Source organism: Phaenicophaeus curvirostris, chromosome 6, assembly GCF_032191515.1.
Source record: "Phaenicophaeus curvirostris isolate KB17595 chromosome 6, BPBGC_Pcur_1.0, whole genome shotgun sequence".
Lineage (NCBI taxonomy): Eukaryota > Metazoa > Chordata > Aves > Cuculiformes > Cuculidae > Phaenicophaeus > Phaenicophaeus curvirostris.
The window spans coordinates 2,961,300-2,979,133 of NC_091397.1; the positions used below are offsets into that span (position 1 = coordinate 2,961,300).

The 17,834-nt window shown below is 41.7% G+C and overlaps 2 protein-coding genes across 2 annotated transcripts in view; one reads left to right on the forward strand and one right to left on the reverse strand.

The window, feature by feature from the left end:
• Window positions 1-17,834, reverse strand: part of C6H1orf35 (chromosome 6 C1orf35 homolog) — a 404,048-nt gene that overhangs the window by 185,406 nt on the left and 200,808 nt on the right. The gene's annotated exons all lie outside the window — the stretch shown is intronic.
• The window catches only part of OBSCN (obscurin, cytoskeletal calmodulin and titin-interacting RhoGEF), a 202,336-nt gene that overhangs the window by 55,473 nt on the left and 129,029 nt on the right, over window positions 1-17,834 (forward strand). The window contains exons 16-31 of the mRNA XM_069859115.1: window positions 40-315; window positions 1,432-1,707; window positions 2,515-2,790; window positions 4,113-4,379; window positions 4,588-4,857; window positions 5,098-5,361; window positions 7,806-8,072; window positions 8,412-8,524; window positions 9,260-9,413; window positions 10,772-10,933; window positions 11,421-11,525; window positions 12,220-12,486; window positions 13,104-13,373; window positions 14,202-14,468; window positions 15,651-15,917; window positions 16,704-16,970. Of these exons, the coding sequence (XP_069715216.1) occupies window positions 40-315; window positions 1,432-1,707; window positions 2,515-2,790; window positions 4,113-4,379; window positions 4,588-4,857; window positions 5,098-5,361; window positions 7,806-8,072; window positions 8,412-8,524; window positions 9,260-9,413; window positions 10,772-10,933; window positions 11,421-11,525; window positions 12,220-12,486; window positions 13,104-13,373; window positions 14,202-14,468; window positions 15,651-15,917; window positions 16,704-16,970 (3,768 nt within the window). The remainder of the gene's footprint in view (window positions 1-39; window positions 316-1,431; window positions 1,708-2,514; window positions 2,791-4,112; window positions 4,380-4,587; window positions 4,858-5,097; window positions 5,362-7,805; window positions 8,073-8,411; window positions 8,525-9,259; window positions 9,414-10,771; window positions 10,934-11,420; window positions 11,526-12,219; window positions 12,487-13,103; window positions 13,374-14,201; window positions 14,469-15,650; window positions 15,918-16,703; window positions 16,971-17,834) is intronic.

The window sequence follows — 17,834 nt, forward strand, 5'->3', positions numbered from 1 at the left end:
TCTATTTTGGAGACACTCTGAATTTCTCTCTCTTTTCAGAGCCAGAAGTTGTGTTTACAAACAAGGATAAGGTGCAGAAGGAGGTAAAAGCTGCTCTGTCAGAAAATGCCACGCTGAGCTGTGAGGTGGCCCAGGAGAAGACCGATGTGAAATGGTACAAGGAGGGGAAACTCATCACCACCAGTAAGAAGTTCAAGGTGGAGTCGGAGGGCAAATCTCGTCGTCTGGTGGTGGGTCAGGTGGAGAAGAAAGATGCCGGGGAGTACACCTGTGAGGCTGCTGGTCAGAAACTGACCTTCAAGCTCGATGTCACAGGTAAGACATATCTTTTCTGTATTGCAGTAGAAGGTAATAAAGTAATACCTCTAATAACTATCACACAGTGACTCAGTTGCAATAATCCAGGCTTTGTTGCACCTTATAGGGTTCACCTAATTTTCTGTTCCTGATTTCTTGGACTTGTAGGAATGGGAGTAAGTATCTAGCACAGCACAAAAGCCTATTTCATTCTTAATATATCCATGTAATAATTACAGATATAAACACAATAGAAATAATAATATATTTTTCATATCTCTCCCATTTCTGGGGTCCCAAAGGTTCATTCTTGCACACTGAACCTCTTGAAAGGAAAGAGCCATTAAAAAAAATCAATTTTTTCTTAGGCTTATGATCTCATTTATGAAAGCTGAGATGCTGGAAAATGCTTTGTCATTTGCAATTTCATCAGTGATTCTCACTGGATGGGTTGAAAACAGTGCTTTTTCTGAATTTGTGCTGTTATGTGTTTGAGATCTCAGCCTTCTGAGATGTTTTACCACTTCTGCCAGGTGTTAAATCTCCCTTTGTCATGAAAGATTCCCAACAACTGGTCTTTTGGAATGAGATTCACGCAGTGCCAAAACAGCTTTAAGCATGTGATGCTAGGGGTAGTGTTGACACTGCAATCGTGAGTACCTTGCCAGCCACGATCCTGACCTACCTGAGCACCATATGATCATATTTCCTTTGTCCCTTTGAACATCATGTTTCTAACAGTGGAAGAGACCATGAAGAGACTGTTCCAGAAGCCCATAGTGCTGTATTTGTGACCTTGACATTTCACTCAAGGTCTTAAGTGAAGGAAGTTGTGAGTTTTTGGTGATGTGCAAGACAAAGATATTCTTTGGGAGCATTTGAATGATATCATTTTTGCATGGTGGCTTGCAACCATAGGATTGATGTCAAGGACCCTCTTGGTCCTCTCCATTCCTAAGCTCTTGCTTCCCTAGTTTCTGCATCACTGGTCAGTCATGCAGAAAAGTAGATATTGCCCAGTGAAGGCAATTGGTTTTGGCCACCTGGATATTTCCCAAACATCTGCACAGAAATCTGTAAGACTGATCTCATTTTAATCCCTCAATCAATATTTTTCTCCTTGCCTGTGTTTAGAGCCCAAACCTGCATTTATAAACCAAGAAAAGGTCCAGAAGGAGGTGAGTGCTGTCCTGACAGAAAGTGCCACCCTCAGCTGCGAGGTAGCACAGGATGCAACCCAAGTGAAATGGTACAAGGATGGAAGACTGCTCATTTCCTCTAGAAAATTCAAAACAGAAACTGTGGGAACAACCCGACGCCTGGTTATTGAGCAGTTAGAGAAGAAAGATGCTGGAGAATACATCTGTGAGGCTGCAGGCCAGAAGCTGACTTTCAAGTTGGAAGCAACTGGTGAGGACTCACCTAAGCATCTGTTTGTGTAGCTTAGAGGAAAACTGGATATTCCCTACCCAGTGGCCATGGTGCAGCCACTATTATTCTCCCTGGAAAAATATCAGTGAACCACATCACACATAAACTTACCTTTTTAACCTAGCAGTGTGGAGGTGGAAAATCTGGCTGAAGACTTTTATTTTCAATATAGAAATATTATATGGCTTTTTGCTTAGTATGTCCTTCACCCACCCCATCACACAACCTTTTTAAGTGGTGGGGAGCTGAAATTTTGAAGGGCAGAAATAAGAACTATGGAGAAAGGTGACTAATAAAAGCTGGTCTGCTGCTGTGTGTGCTCCAAAACTGCTCAGTTTTGTAGCAAAGCATTTTCCAAAATAGAGAAGAAGCTGAGAGAAAGGGAATAGAGCAATCAGAAAAGAAAGTAGGCCATAAATGCAGGTTTAGCATATTGATATTTCTTCTTAATTAGATCTAAAATCCTAAAAATGAGAGAGGAAATAATTATAGAGGCTATGTGACTTCTTAGAAACAAGCTTTTTGTGGTCAGCAGATAAAATTCATATTTGCATTTCCTTTCCTTTGCTTGTCTTCTAAAATGAAGTTCTGGGTGGCCTGATAGTTCATTTTCTTTCTTCTTGCTCAGCAAAATATTACACCAGCCACAAATATACAGCCCTATCCCCTCTGGTATTATAGAGTTTGGATGAGCTGGTGTTGTGAGTCATGAAGAGAGGGTAGTAGAAAACTGCTGGATTAAGGATTTGAGAGTTCTTAGTTTTTCTATTTTAATGTCTTTCCTAGAACCAGAGGCTAAATTTGTAAATAAAGTTGTCCGGAAAGAACCTCTCATTGTTCAAGAACATGAAAGCATCACACTGACTACTTCAGTAACACCTGAAACTGCTGCAGTAAAGTGGTTCAAGGATGGAACAGAAATCAAGGCAAGCAAGAAATATGAGATCAAGAGTGAGGAGGCTTCCAGGACCCTGACAGTGAACCTGGCTGAGAGCACAGACACGGCTGTGTACACTTGCCAGACAAAGAGTGACAAGCAGGAATTCAAAGTACAAGTGAAAGGTGAGCATAGAACAGTGCACAAGTTATGTCTCAACTCAACAGCCACGTTTCTCTCACAGCAGGTTGGAGGTAAAGTCCCAATTCTCTCTAAAACTGACCCATCCTCAAGGCTTGAATTGCTGTTGCAGCTGCTGTGGCTGCTCTGCCATGGGTTAGCAAAGTTCTTCTGCTTCCAAATACCAAATTTTTGTTCTTTGCTGGCCACTCAGGAGAACAAGGAGGCCTGTGATAGGTGTTTTTGCTGGTGTCTAGAATCATAGAATCACCAGGTTGGAAGAGACCCACTGGATCATCGAGTCCAACCATTCCTATCAACCACTAAACCATGTCCCTTAGCACCTCATCCACCCATCTTTTAAATATCTTCAGGGATGGGGACTCAATCACCTCCCTGGGCAGCCTGTTCCAGTGCCTAATGACCCTTTCTGTGAATATTTTTTCCTAATGTTCAGCCTGAACCTCCCCTGGTGTTTCTGTCTCCTCCTAACCCCTGTAGCTGGGGCATGGCAGAGCCTTAGCTCTTCCCCACCCTACTCACCAGCATAACGAAGCTGATGAGGATATAGAGGATATTGTGTGAAGACATTTGTGAGTTAGTCACGTGGGAAAATGTGACCTGAACTGTATTTTTCTCTGTTCCCGGAATGGTGCATCTGAGATGCTGTCCCCTAGTCAAAAGCTATAAATCAACAAAGAAGGATGAAGTACAGCAGGTCCACAGATGGAGGTGAGAAGGGTGATGTCCTAGAGCAAAAGCCTACTCCTTTCCCTTCAGACGCTCACCTTGGAGATGTCTCCAGCTAAGACATACTCCCTCAGCTCCTTTTGGAGTCATTGTGAAGAAGTAGCTGCTAATACGTCATGATACACATGACATATTGAAATGACTCCTCCAGGATGAAAGAAATCACATCCTGGATTTCTCTGACTCCATTGGCCTCGTCTCCAGTGTCAGGAGAGACAAAGCTGCTGGAGCTTGTGCATTCATGTGGATTTTTACACTTAGTCAGGCAAATCAAGCTCTGATGGAAAAACCCCTCATGGTCTCATTGGATATGAAATTAGAAAGAAAGGAAGGCAAACCTTGGTCCTGTTTAAATGCATTCTCCTTGCTTTACAGAATTTTAATGATATTAAAATTCCACGTTAAATAAATCTCCCTAGTTTTCCATCTTTGTCTTTTGTTTCTGTCTACTCTGATGCCCAATTCTGTTGGGTTTTGTTGTTTGTTTTTTTTTTTCTTTCAAAGTTGGCCAGAAATTGTTTCTTAGAACAGGTTTCTTATCTTTTTCTTTCTCATCATTTTTCCTTCTGCATTTCAGAAATCCCAGTGAAGTTTGCCAAAAAACTTGAAGCTGTTAAAGCTGAGATTGGTGGCAGCATCTCTTTGACCTGTGACGTGAGCCATGCCAAAGGGAAAGTAGTGTGGCGCAAGAACGGAGTTCAGATCAAGCCCAGCAAACGCTTCCAGATTCATGAGGAAGGGGTCAAGAGAATACTGACAATAACAGGGATCCGGGCTGAGGATGAGGGAGAGTACTCCTGCGAGTCCAGAGATGACAAGAGCAGCATTACCATCACCCCTAAACGTATGTCTCTAATACTGCATGGTGAAAATCATAGAATAGCTTGCATTGGAAGGGGCTGTTAAAGGCCAGTCAGTCCTACCTCCCTGCAATGAGCAAGGACATCTTAAACTGGATCAGGTTGCTCAGAGCCCCATCCAACCTGACCTTTGAAGGTGCTTATGCTGTGCCTCAAAAATTTACTCCTAAATGTTTCGTTCTTATCCGTCAGCTCCCAGAGTGGTGAAATTCACTACGAGTCTCAACAACGTGGTCTCTGAAGAAGGAAAAGAGGCTGTGTTCAAATGTACTGTCTCTCCCTGTGACGCTGTGGTCACTTGGCTCAGGAACGGTGTCAAGATTGAAGCCAGCAAGAAGTATGTGATCTCTCAGAAAGACACTGACCACAGTCTCACCATCACTGATCTCACGCTCGAAGATGCAGCTGAAATCTCCGCCAATGCTGAAGGAGTAGAAAGCACAGCAAATCTCAGAGTCCGAGGTAGGAGGTGATAATGTTCCTTTGATGGGCTCTCATTGATGTCTGGACCTCTGCTGGTTTATGTGGCTTTCCCTCTGATTGATTATATTAGCAGCAGGGCAATTCTGCTTTTACATCATTAAATACAAATTCCCAGAGTACTTTGGGACTGGAGATACGTGAACCACCGTTTTAGTTCTCTCTGAAATCCTGTTTTCTGGATCCTCTACATTCTTTCTAATATTTCTTCTGTTTTGGCAGAGGCCTCAATCTCATTCAAGAAGAAACTGGAGCCCAGAACAGTTGAAGAGAGGGACACTGTGACCTTGGAGGTAGAGCTGACCAAGCCTGCAGGGGTGAAGTGGATGAGGAACAGCATTGTCTTGAAGCCCAGTGAAAAAATAGAGATCAAAGCTGAGGGAACAAAGCATACCTTGGTGGTTAAGGACATCTCCTTTGCAGACAGGGGCTTCTACTGCTGTGAGAGTCCTGATGACAAGACCCAAGCTAAAATCAACGTGGAAAGTAAGTTGAATAATCTCCAGTTCTATAAATACCCTGGATAAGGTTTGGAGGTGGATTCTGGTCTCTTCATAATGGCCATGGCTACCCCTACTTGGGCTTGTCTACTGTTCAAATGACTGAGAGGAGGTGGAAGCAAAGATGGTAAACAGAGCTGGCTGATTCTTGTTGCCTCCATCTCATTCCACCAGCATTTAGTCATGCTATTGACCATTACATTTGTTAGCTGATTCTTCTCCTTCCTCTGAAATTTCTCACTCTCCTTTCTACGCCTTTTAGCAAACCATTCCCTCTTCAGCCATTCATTGCCCTAATTCTTCTCTGCAAACCACATGCTGCAGAATGTCTTTTATATTCATTCAGGGTTAAAAAAACCTACAAAAGCAAAATTTCTATCTGGAGGTGATGTCCTTTCAAGTAAGCTAATGGTGTTTCAGCTCTGGCCCTGCCTTTCTGTCTTTTTTCCCACATCCACTTGTCATGATTGTTATGGGATAGATGAAACCAAGTTTTAAGCACTTAAGGACCGTCTAATTTTGTCTGTAAAGCCCCTGCCACAACTGGTGCTGTGCAGGTCATAAATAATGGGTAAGGAAGGACTTGATAGCAGACTTCAAATATATAAAAGGCTGTTATCAAGTGGAAAGGAACAATCTGTTCTCCATGTGGAAATAACGACAGGAAATAATGGACTTCAGTTGCAATGAGAAAGATCCAGGTTATGCAATAAAAAAGCCTTTAAATTGTTGGATGACTGAATAGGTTGTCTAGAGAGATTTTGGAGGCTCCATCATGGGAAGCAAAGGTTAGTGAAATATCTGTCTGGGGCGACTTAAGGAGCGGAGTGTGTCCTAGAGTGGGAGAGAAGGGCTAGATGATTTTTCTAGGGCTTTCCAGCCTTACGATACTGTAGTCTTCTGATGGTATCAAAGATATAAAAACTTGATGACAGGCTGCCTCATACAGAACTAAGTTTGTATAATCCCTTTCATGCGCTGCTAAGACAGCTTCATCTTCAAAAATCTTCCTGGCTGACAGTTGTCAAAACTCAACTTCTCTAGAATCCTGATATGGGCAGTTATTACTTCCTTTGGCAGTTGCTCACCTCTCTTCTGAACTGAATAGCTCTAGAAAAAAAACAGGCATTACTAGTGACTAGCAGTTGGTAGATCAGGCTTGGATTTGTACAGGCTAAATCTAACACATCTCTTTCAGCTCCTTCTGTAGTCAACAGAGAGAAAAAAAGACCTCCAGAGAATATTTTAAGTCTTAGATGCACTGAATCACCTTCTGGAATATCTTTCTGACTACTGAAGGAACCATGGGTGACTATGATCCCGATTTAGAATTAGAAGCAGTTTTACTGTCTCAGTTAAATGGGATGAACTGGGTCCACAGAAGATAAAGAACTTCCATGGTCATCATACATTGGAAGAATGCAGTGTGGTACGGGGCAGTTTGCTGCTCCATCCTCTTTCACACATTGCATGCCAAGGCTTTATTAATTTTTTTTTTCAGGCTCTGGATGGTACTTGGTTTCCTTCCAGCAAGATGTTTCAGCAGTTGGTTGTAGATTCATTTATACCTGGTTTTAGGCTCTGGCTGTTTCTATAGCCAAGTAGTAAGAAAAAAAAGTGATGGAACAGTGTTTATATAGGCAGTAATTGGGTAGTCCTGATAGCTGCCAGCCAAGTAATCACAATTAATCTTGGACATAGGGACAATAAGATGATGTAGTCTGAAGCAAATAGAGGAATTAATTTAATTCCTGGAATTAATGCCCAGGGAAGTTGTGGATGCCTCATCCCTGGAACTGTTCAAGGCCAGGCTGGATGGGGCTTTGGGCAGCCTGATCTAGTGGAACGTGTTCCTGCCCATGGCAGGGGGGTTGGAACTGGATGATCTTTAAGGTCCCTTCCAACTCAAACTATTCTATTATTCTATGATTCTGTTTGAGGGGCTGGAGTATCTATTAACCTAGAGGAAAGGTTAGACAGTCACAGGTACACTGTGTTCAGCTTAAAGAATAAGGTACCCAGGGAAGACCTTCCTGCTGGTCATTGATGACCACCTCACCCAGTACAGGAATACTTCTGCTCCTCTGTGTGCGTGTGTGTGCATGTGCAAATTCAAAGCTTATTTCTAGCATAGATGATGAGCGTGGTGGGTCTCCTGGAAAAAGAGCCAGTGTTCACTTTTTTCTGCAATGTTTGGCTGACTTGTTTGCCCCAGCTGAAAGCATCTTTTTTTTCAGAAGAGCAGCCATGCTAGCTGTATGGTCATGGACAGGATCTATATCCTTCAGAGGTGGTTGTTTAATTGGCAGATACCAATTAATTGGCAATTATCTGCAAGAGAAATAGGGAAGTAATCCATATTGGAAGTCCTCAGGCTGTTTCACGGCTGTCAGTATGAAATCTCCAACTTGTCCATGCTGGTTTTTTCAGTGAGGCAGATCAAGCTGGTGAAAGGTCTTCAGCCCCTTGAAGTCTCTGAGAAAGGGACCGTCACCTTCGAGGTGGAGGTGTCGCATGAGGACGTGGAAGGGACCTGGCAGAAGGATGGCGTTCGGCTGAAGCCTGCACCCAATATCCGTTTTGGTGTCCAGGGGAAGAAACATTCGCTAACTCTTTCTTCAGTGACTCTTGAAGATGCAGGACTCATCTCCTTCAAAGCAGATGGCATTCATTCATCAGGAATGCTCACTGTGACAGGTACACAGACTTGAAAGTCTCAGGCCCTGGTTGGTGTGGGACATGGTTGTCTTTTGACAGAGAGCAACCATATATGAGGGCAACAAGCTCTTCTTGTATCTGCAGAGGGTGTTAAGCACTGAATCATCACCAGTAATGTATCTTTCTAGTGTCAACAAGATTACTGTAACATCATTGTCCACAGAAAAAATACTGATAATGTGGTCAAAACAATAGGATTTTGTTGTCACAAGTTCTATTGAACATGGAAGCCACATTCTGCCTATTCATTATTCCTTGTGCCAGATCATCCTGGAGACCTAAATCTCCACTATCATTCTCTCTTTTTTTTTTTTCCAGAATTGCCTGTGAGAATCAGCAAACCTTTGGCAGATGCCAATGTAACTCAGAAGGAGAAGGTCACATTTGAGTGTGAGCTGTCCAGGCCCAACGTGGATGTTAAGTGGTTCAAGGTACAGCATTTGACAGACAATGGTATTTTAATTTCTGGCTTCTCTGGAATGGAATGAGAGTCTTTAATTTCACTTCCAGGGGATGTGAGTCTGAGCCTATGTTCTACAGCTCTTAGTATTACTCTGTTGTCCTTATGTTCTTTTATTTGCCTAGTTCATCACTCTCAGTGTTATTTATTCACTGGGTGCATTTATCAGGTTGAAAGTTAAACTTCTCTTGAGTTTACAGTGAGCTCTTGAGCTGTTATTGCACAGAATGTGAGCTCTACTGTTGATAGCAGTGTAGTCTCGTGCTTTAATTCATGTCTAGCAGCTCCTACTCAGGATTTATAACCTCATTGGGAACTGTGATCTAAGCTGAAGTATCAATTCCCTTTCACCTGGCACTCATTTTGGAGATCAGCTCAGGCTGTTCATGAACCTTCCTTGAGGCTCAGCTGATATTTCCTTGAATGGGGATAACAGCATTTCTTCAATGTTGTGTCTGAAGGGGCTTATTGCTAACCCATACAGTGCTTTAAGTCTTCAAATAGGTGTCTCAGGTCAACTAAAAGTTATGCTCATTCTTCAGCCATTTCTACTTCATTGTGCTCTGCTTTCAGCATATGTTCCAGTAAGCACAATTCCACTAAGTCCAATGAGACAGGAGAATTAAACACAGATCTGAATGTTTGTTTCTCTTCGTGCAGATGTAGAAGAGTTGATGGTGATCTGGTTTGGTCTTTTCCTTTCTAGGATGGGAAAGAGCTCCGGCAAAGCAAAAAAGTGGGGATTATTTCCCAGGGAAATAAGAGAAGCATCATTATCCATAAGTGTGAATATGAAGACCAGGGAACGTACACATGTGAAGCAGCTGGAGATAAGACATCAGCTACCCTAAAGGTTCATGGTAGGTTTGACTGAAGTAGGAAGTTATATCTACTGCAGCATTTTTGACTACACAGCGAGAAATGCTTAGTGGACAGCGTGCAGTTCACAATTACTCATTTTGGATAACTTTCTCTTCATGCTGGCAGAGCTGTCCTGTGCTTGCTCTATCCTTAGAGAAGTATTTTTTGAAGAGGTGCTAACTTAGTTTTCCATTTATAATAAGTGATTTCTTTTCTCTGGAACTGGATTGGTGTTTCTGGATAGGCAAGTTAACAAATACCAGACAGGCTGGCACAAATCAGGGATTCAATGGCTGGTGCTGACTTTGATTTGTTTAGCTTCTGCCACTGTCATGAGGGAACTTGGCCTGAGTAGGGGCTAGAAGAGCCTTGGGTGTGATCTCAAGAAGTGCCCTACTTTTCACATTGTATATACTAAGGAAAGGGTCATGATTTCTGATTTCCCCTCTCCTTTGTGAGCAAGAGAGTTTTTCTGTCCATGTGTCACACTGTGCAACTGATCAAGCATCAGCTGTATTTTGTCACCAGGAGCTGAAGCACCAGATCTAACCTAGTGCTAAAGTCCAGTTACTGAACTGACAGGTCTGCTGTGCCCTGGTAGATGTGATTTTCCGGAGGGACATCTGAAAAGACAGCTCAGCTCTTTCTTATTGCTTACTAGATGCTGTCCTCATGTGGCCACTTGGATTTAGAAATATATTCATGAATGCCTGTCCTGTTCCATTGCTCTATTGAACTCCACCTTTTCTCCCTGACTTCGTGACTGGGATGGGCTGCTATTTCAATGCTGGCTAATCCTGAGGCTAATCCAAGGTGTATCAAGTCCTTTCCTTTCAAAAGGAAAGGGTTGAAGTAGCACAGGTATAGGGATCAGTTCTGGCATAAATTAGTGCAAAGATGTAGAGTTAAAGAGGATTATACTGAGCTCAGGGGACTCCAAAGAAAAGGTGTCTCCTAAGCAAGACATCTGTTTGAGTTCCCTGTGACTGATAGAGTCCAGACACACAAACAGGGGTGTAGGAGGAAAGCATGCAGAAGTGCATATGAATGAGGCAGGTTTATAGTGACACAAAAGATTTTAGGCTTGTTTTCAGTCTTCCTTGACAGAAAAAAACAAAAAAAACGGTGTGAATTTCCAGCATTCATAAAATCTCTTTGCAGTGAGCTCCATCATACCTGTAGGCTCAAGCATAAAAAGTACTTAGAATGTTGAAGCAAGAAACTACCCAGGAAGGGAGGCTGGTCTAGAATAAAACAAGTCCCATTTGTCTTTTCTATTTGATCATGCAGAAGGTAAAACCATCATGCTCAGTTACAGAGAAACCCCAAATAAATGTTTGTGTATCTGATTTCACAGCCCGAGACATCAAGATTGTGAAACCGCTGGAAGATGTGGAAGTGAATGAGTATGAGAGTGCATCTTTCACCTGTGAAATTTCACATGATGAGGTCCAAACCCAGTGGTACAAAAATGACAATAAACTAAAGGCCACCGACAATATCAGAATGCGTCAAGATGGTAGGATGAAAAAAGGGGATCTCATTCTTGAATGAGGGTGGGTTGGAGTAGGTGCTGGTAATGGAGACTGGACAGAAGGGTCTGACCTTCAAAATCAAGCTAAGAAGATTTAGCAGAGAGTTTTGTTTTGGGGCTGCAGCCAGGCTGGGACAGTGACGTGGTGGGAGCTCTAATAAGGTAAATTTGTTGTCATCCCACCATCCCGTGTTACCATCAGTGGGTGGGAATTTGTATCATCTAACAGTGGGTGGGATCCTTCTGTTTCAGGTACTTTCCAGGTGGCAGAGACCACATTCAGTCAGTCCTTAGAGGACATGAGGTTTGGTTATCCTTTAAAATAACATAACATTAAAGGGACATAAACATAGAGGGATAGTTGGCCTTGCTGCCATGGGAGCAGGTGGTGATGCTCAACCTGTCATTGTGCCTTGGAGAGTGAAGCTGTTTGCTCAGGGGAAGCTATATCCAGCTGTGTGTCTGTTCTCAGGAAGGACCTATTCGCTGTCTTACGCGCGTGTCCAAGTCGAAGATGCAGCAGAGATTAAATTTGTAGCAGAAAAGGCAGAATCCCGTGCCCAACTTACGGTAAAAGGTAATTATGCTTTTCATGCTAATACTGCTTAAGCTCTCATCTTACAAACGAAACAACTTCCCTCACATTTAGTGTGAGGAAAGTTAAACAACATCTACAGCTTTCAGGGAAAGAAAAACTCCTGCCTGCCTTATACATATGAAATATCAGCCTCACTGCTGGGAATTCACTTTTTCTAATAACACAGTTTCTTTCTACTGAAGGTTGATTTTGTACTCTAAGACATTAAAAGTCATGTTTAAACTTTGAGGGGCAAAAAGCTTTAGCTTAACTTTCTCCTGCATTTTCTCTTTCTGGCATATGTTTAAAAAAGAATATAGGAATTTTTTTTGTGTGTTAAACTGACTCACTGGGATAAAGACAGCAAGAAGGAAGAAATTTGAATTAACACATCAACAAAGAGCTCAGGAAACATGAGAACAGTTCCTGGCCTTGCCATAGCATTGCTGTGTACAGCTGAGTAAATTCCTATTATCTCTACAGTTCAGCCATACAAGTGGTAAAATAGGGGTAAAAAGATTTCCTTTCATTAGCTCTTTACTTGCTGTGTGTTAGATCAATGTGTAACGTAACGGTGATTCCTGTCACCATTCATATAACTGACCATAAAACCAGTATTGCTAATGAGTTTTTAATTGGCATCTTTTATGGAAACTGTACCGACTATTCTGTCTCTTTTTTTAACCCCTTTTAGAGCTGCCTGTAAAAATTGTGAAGCCTTTGCGAGATAAGATTGCTCTTGAAAAACATCGGGGATTCCTGGAGTGCCAGGTGTCTCGTGCCAATGCCAAAGTTAGGTGGTACAAAAAGGATGTTGAAATTCACCCTAGTGACAAATACGAGATTGTGAGCGATGGAGTGTATCGGAAACTCATCATCAATGATGCAGATTATGAAGATGAAGACACATACACTTGTGACGCCTTTGATGACAAAAGCAGTGCTAATTTCTTTGTTGAAGGTAGTAAACAATTTTTTTCACCTCTAGGATACACTGGAAGGAGTATTCATTTAAAAAGCTATTCTCATTTACTTTGGAAACAAAACAACACTTCTATTTTAATTCAGTGTTGTTTTTATTTATTCTGAACACTATTGAGGTTGCTTCTTTTTAGCATGATAAGAATAGGAACATCCTAGAAAATTCATATATGGGGCATTCTCCTAAGGAAATTCCTGGTCCAGAGAAGCTTACCACATGTACTGGAGAAAGCTTTTCTGTTTAGGGAAGAGTTGTTATGGCCAGCCAAATTCTTTCCTGTTATCAACATCTGCATTTCAATGAATCTTCTTTTCCATTTTATATAGTGAAAAGCGTTTGATATCAGAGGGGGAAGGTGGCTTTAGAAATACAACTGGGAATCAGGAAATCTGTATTCTCTTGAGACAGTGTCACATTCTCCCCCTCTGCCCTCTGACCAGCAATATAATTTTATTTTTATGCAGAAAAGAAAATGTTTTAAGCCAATAATTGCAATATTCAACTGTAGTAAAGGTGACATGCTTGTGCAGTATGCTAATGAAAGAGATCTTTCATGACTGCTAAATCCCTGCTTTCCTGTTCCACCCCTCATCCAGAGCAATCCATTAATATTGTAAAGGAGTTGTGTGATGAAGATGTGACTGAGCCTGAAGAAGCCAAGTTTGAATGTGAGATTTCCATTCCATCTGTGAAACCACCCAAATGGTCTCTACGTGGAGAAGTTTTACAGGCTGGCAGAAACATTATCATGCAGCAAGAAGGCACCATCCACCGGCTAACAATACTGAAAACCAGTACTGATATGACAGGCGTCGTTCAGTTCTCCATTGGCAAATCAAAATCCACAGCAAACCTGCTTGTCAGAGGTAACGTGGCATGTCCTGGCTTGAATTAGATCATGAGAGATCCTTCCTCTCAGTCCCTAGAAAGTGTTTTTTCAAACACACTGGCTACTCTGTCTGGGGTCTTTGAAATGTCTGTGCACCTGTTCAGTTCCCAGTTAGAAGTTGTTGGGTACAGTGATGGATGCACAAAATGAGGTAGTAATGTCTTAGGAGAGGTTCTGATTAAATGAGTTTGCCGTGCTATTTAAACCCAGCATTCAAATATTTTGAGTTAAGACTGGTTTTTGTTGCTTTTTAATTTGGGTGGGTTTTTTTTCGGATTTTCTTTTGTCTTCTTGACTTTACCAAAGGGAATAAAACAGATGAAATTTGCCAGGACAGTTTATTTTGTCCCATTTCTGAACTAGACAAGTTTGATAGCTCATTTACTTAATCCACTTTGTCATTGACTTGATCTGGGACAAAGCTGCAAGGCTTTTTATCTTCCACTGCCACCACAGTAAATATCTCCAATCACATCCTGAAGTCCTTGTTTTGTCATTAATTTGCTCCTACTTGAATGAAAACCTTAGTAACAGAGCAATGCAGTAAGCACTGAACCGGAACTAGACATGCATTTGGTATTTAATATACAGTATTATTTTATAGAAACCAACATTCCCTATAGATCATCGTGTTATTTTATCTTCAAAGCAAATCAGCTCTGTAACAGAAACCTGTAGCATTATCTGAGAGACTCACAAAACAGTTGTGAATTACCTACGTGAAATTATTTGGCATGAAATACAAATTAGAAAATTTCCTCTTCTTCAGATTGATCCTTTCTTCTTTCCCAATGCTGCTTTGCAGATTACCACATACAGATCACCAGGAAGATGGAGGACAAGACAGTTCTGGAGCGCCACTCAGTCATCCTCTCCTGTGACTTCAGGCCTTCTCCAAAGGTTGTGAAGTGGTTCAAGGACCACACGCCCATTGAGCCCTCGGAGAAGTACAAAATTAAGAGGGAACAGCATTCAGCAGAGCTCAAGATTTTGAAGGTGAAGCCCGAAGATGCTGGCGTGTACAAATGCAGAGCTGGAGCTGCAGAGACCAAAGCCACACTGACAGTTGAAGGTACGAGTGTTTCCTAGCAGAGGGGCTTGAATGTCTTTATGATCCAGTGTTTCAGTCTGGATTTCTCTTCTTGAGATTCTCACAGCTATTGTCTGTTAGTTTTATATAAATGCAATACCTTCAGTGAACTAACTGTGCTGATATCCCATGATACTGAAATCCAGCACTTGCCATGAAGTATGTAGTGCATGTGGAAGGACATTGTCTGGGTAAGGCAGAAATTTGTGTGTCTTTCTCAAGGCACATTATTTTTCCATTTTATCCGAGGAACTGGAACTCGTACTTCTAGCTAAAAATGTCCTTTATCTTAAACGGTTACAGACCTCTGATTCTGATTATCTTAGTTGTAGTTTTCATTTCCTGACCACTGTGTCAGATTTTATACCTGCTGAACATTTCTTATTCACGATGATGTTCTACCTCAGCCAGGTACGACACAGCTTTTAGCCAGATTTTCACCTCCGGTGAAACTGTGGGAAAAGACGATCACTATGTGACTTTCAGCAAGACTTGAAGATGAGCCATGGAATCTTTTCCATAAGTCCAGGGAAACAGCTTGGCCTTGCAGAGATTCATCCAGACACCAAAATTATTTAATACACCCAAGCTGTCCTCACAGTTACTCAATCCTTGAGAAACAGTATATTATTAGTGGAAAAGATGCAAAGAGAAACCTCTGGCCAAAAAAGAAAAGAATGCAGTTCCTGTTGCTCCCTAAACTTGAGCAAGTTGCTTAATCTCTTTGTATTTGCTGCTTGGGGCCAAAATCATCGTCTTCATCTTGTCCCCTGTGTTTCCCTGGCAGAGGGACAATTTAGGTGCCAATTTTACATGCGTGTGCAGTGATGAGCACTCAGGGACAGGAGCTCTGTAGGATATTTGGGCATCATTGCAATGCTGTTACCATTTCAAAAAGACTTATTTATTTCTAAATCAAAAAGAGAAGAAAAAAATGAAACAATATTACGTGTAAAAAGAGAATTGAGGGCTCTGGATAATATAGCTTTTTTAATGGATGGTGTTTCATTGGACCAAATGCAGAACCAAGTAAATTAAATGTAATGACCCATGGTGTACAGGAGACCAGATTAAATCATCTAAGGAAATCTAAATTATATGAATTTGTGGCAACAGGACCGATTTACAGTAACAGTGGTGATGATGCACGTTCATTTCCTACAGCTCGCAATGTAGAAGTACTGAAACACCTGCAGGACGTGGAAATTGAAGAAGAGAGTTCTGCTGTCTTCTCCTGCGAGCTGTCTCATGATGATGAGGATGTAGAATGGTTCCTCAACGGCACCCTCCTTTACACCAACAATGTCAATGACATCAGGAACGTTGGCAATTGCTACATGCTGACAATGAAGCAGGTCAAGCCCGAGGATGCTGGCACCGTGACAATGAAGTCAGACAAGGTGTCAGAGACTGTGCGTCTAAAAGTCATAGGTGGGTCATGATCACACACCTTCTGAATGTAAATAAGAGATGCAAAAGAGCTCTTATTTACCATGTCCATGCAGCAACCCTGCTTGTAAACTTCACTTCTCTGGTGCTGAGTAATAAGCGTGCAAGGGCTTTTTTCCAGTCTAAATTTCTACTGTAGCTGATGATTTCTCTAAGGAAGACTGTTTTAATCTCCTGCTAAAAGTTTCTATTGCTATTTAGCATCCTTTCACTAGTCTCAAGAGCAATTGCCTTTGCTTGTAGGTCTCTTCAGTACTATATAGTCTATAAACTGTTTATAAAGATTTCTATCTGGAAGGAACTGAGCTTCAGTGTACACCCAAGAGAAGGTGACACCTTTCAGTACATCGATTCTGTAGTTGGACTAATTCAGCAAAGAGAAGACAATTTGCTGTTGTCCTTAATATGCCTTAAAGTTTTGTCATGCATCTGAGTTGCTTGGTTTAAAGTGCTCATGAGCACCAGCTAAGTCACGGTGAGTGGTGTGAATTTAGACATGTTAGAAACACCAGGTTTCACCAAAATTTCAAAATCCCATTTTCTTTAGCAACACACCTGTACATGCATGCTCAGGTAAATCAAAAGGATTTGTTACCTAAATTAACTCCTTCATGTATCTGGAAGCATGAGCAAGAACTGTTCTGAGCCATTCTCTCTGAAAGTCAGTCTGACATCCTCCTTATCCTCTCAGAGAATCACCTCTCTGATTTCCTTTGCATTTTACTTCCCAATCATGATTAATTCTCTGCTTTGCCCATTAACCTCCAGAGAAGCCTGCTGTGTTCATGAAATCCTTGGACGATGCTTTTGGTGAGGAGCGAGGTGTGATTAAACTGGAATGTGAAGTCTCCAAAGAGAAAGTCAAGCCTGTTTGGAAAAAAGATGGTGTGAAGCTCACTTCTGGTAACAAGTATGAGCAGATCCAGTCGGGGAAGACCCTGTGCCTCCTTATCCATGATCTCGAAAAGACAGATGCGGGTTTATACACATGTGATATTGGAACTGATGTTGCCAAATCAAAGGTCATTGTTCAGGGTAAGTATTGTTGATGATGACCAATCAAGGGGTGCTGCAGATATGGGTGGGCTTGTTACTTTGTCTGACACCTCTTCCTCCATAAGCCTCACATGTCTGAGCAATCCTTGTTACTCCTCGATATAAATATATCTGGTATTATAGCAAAATTCACATCAAGAATGTAATGGCAATGTTTCATTCTTGAAGTTCCCTAAGGTGCAGAAATCTTCCCAGAAGAGCAGATAATTTCTCACCACCACCACCCCTAAAACAAAACAAAAAAATAAAACAAATCCCAAAACCTCAAGGAACTTGTGTTTCATATTTTTTGGCTATTAATTCAGAATCTGTTGTGGGAACACGAAAGTAGGAGAACATTTTGTATTGAAAAATTCAGCAGTTCAGCCTGTCCTCTCATCCTTTTGGATGCTTGAAGGAAAGAGGAGTGTCCATTGCCTTCAAACTCATATTGATAATGAAAAAACTGATTTGAACACCGGAATGGGTAGGGTGGTAACAAATGAACAAAAGCAAACATATCAGCATGGAGGAAAAACCTCACACAATGTGCCAGAGGCTTCCCATGTGAAAGCTTTTCTCCCCTCTAGCTCATTGAATCTTGGCTGTTGTCCACTGAGTGAGCTCTTCTTCATATAGTCCTTGCAGAGCAAAGCTAGGAGATTCACGTGTCCCAATTTCCTACACCTTTGTGGCAATTCTGAGTGGATAATGTCTCAGAAATCCTTTCCATTTGAATAAATCTGTAAGGAATGCAGTGCTGTCCTGCCTATTCAGTAGATAAACCAGTCTGATGAGCAAAAAAAGTCAATACTACTACTCACGTCAATCATAAAAGCCTTTTCTCCTTGAATTAACCTACAT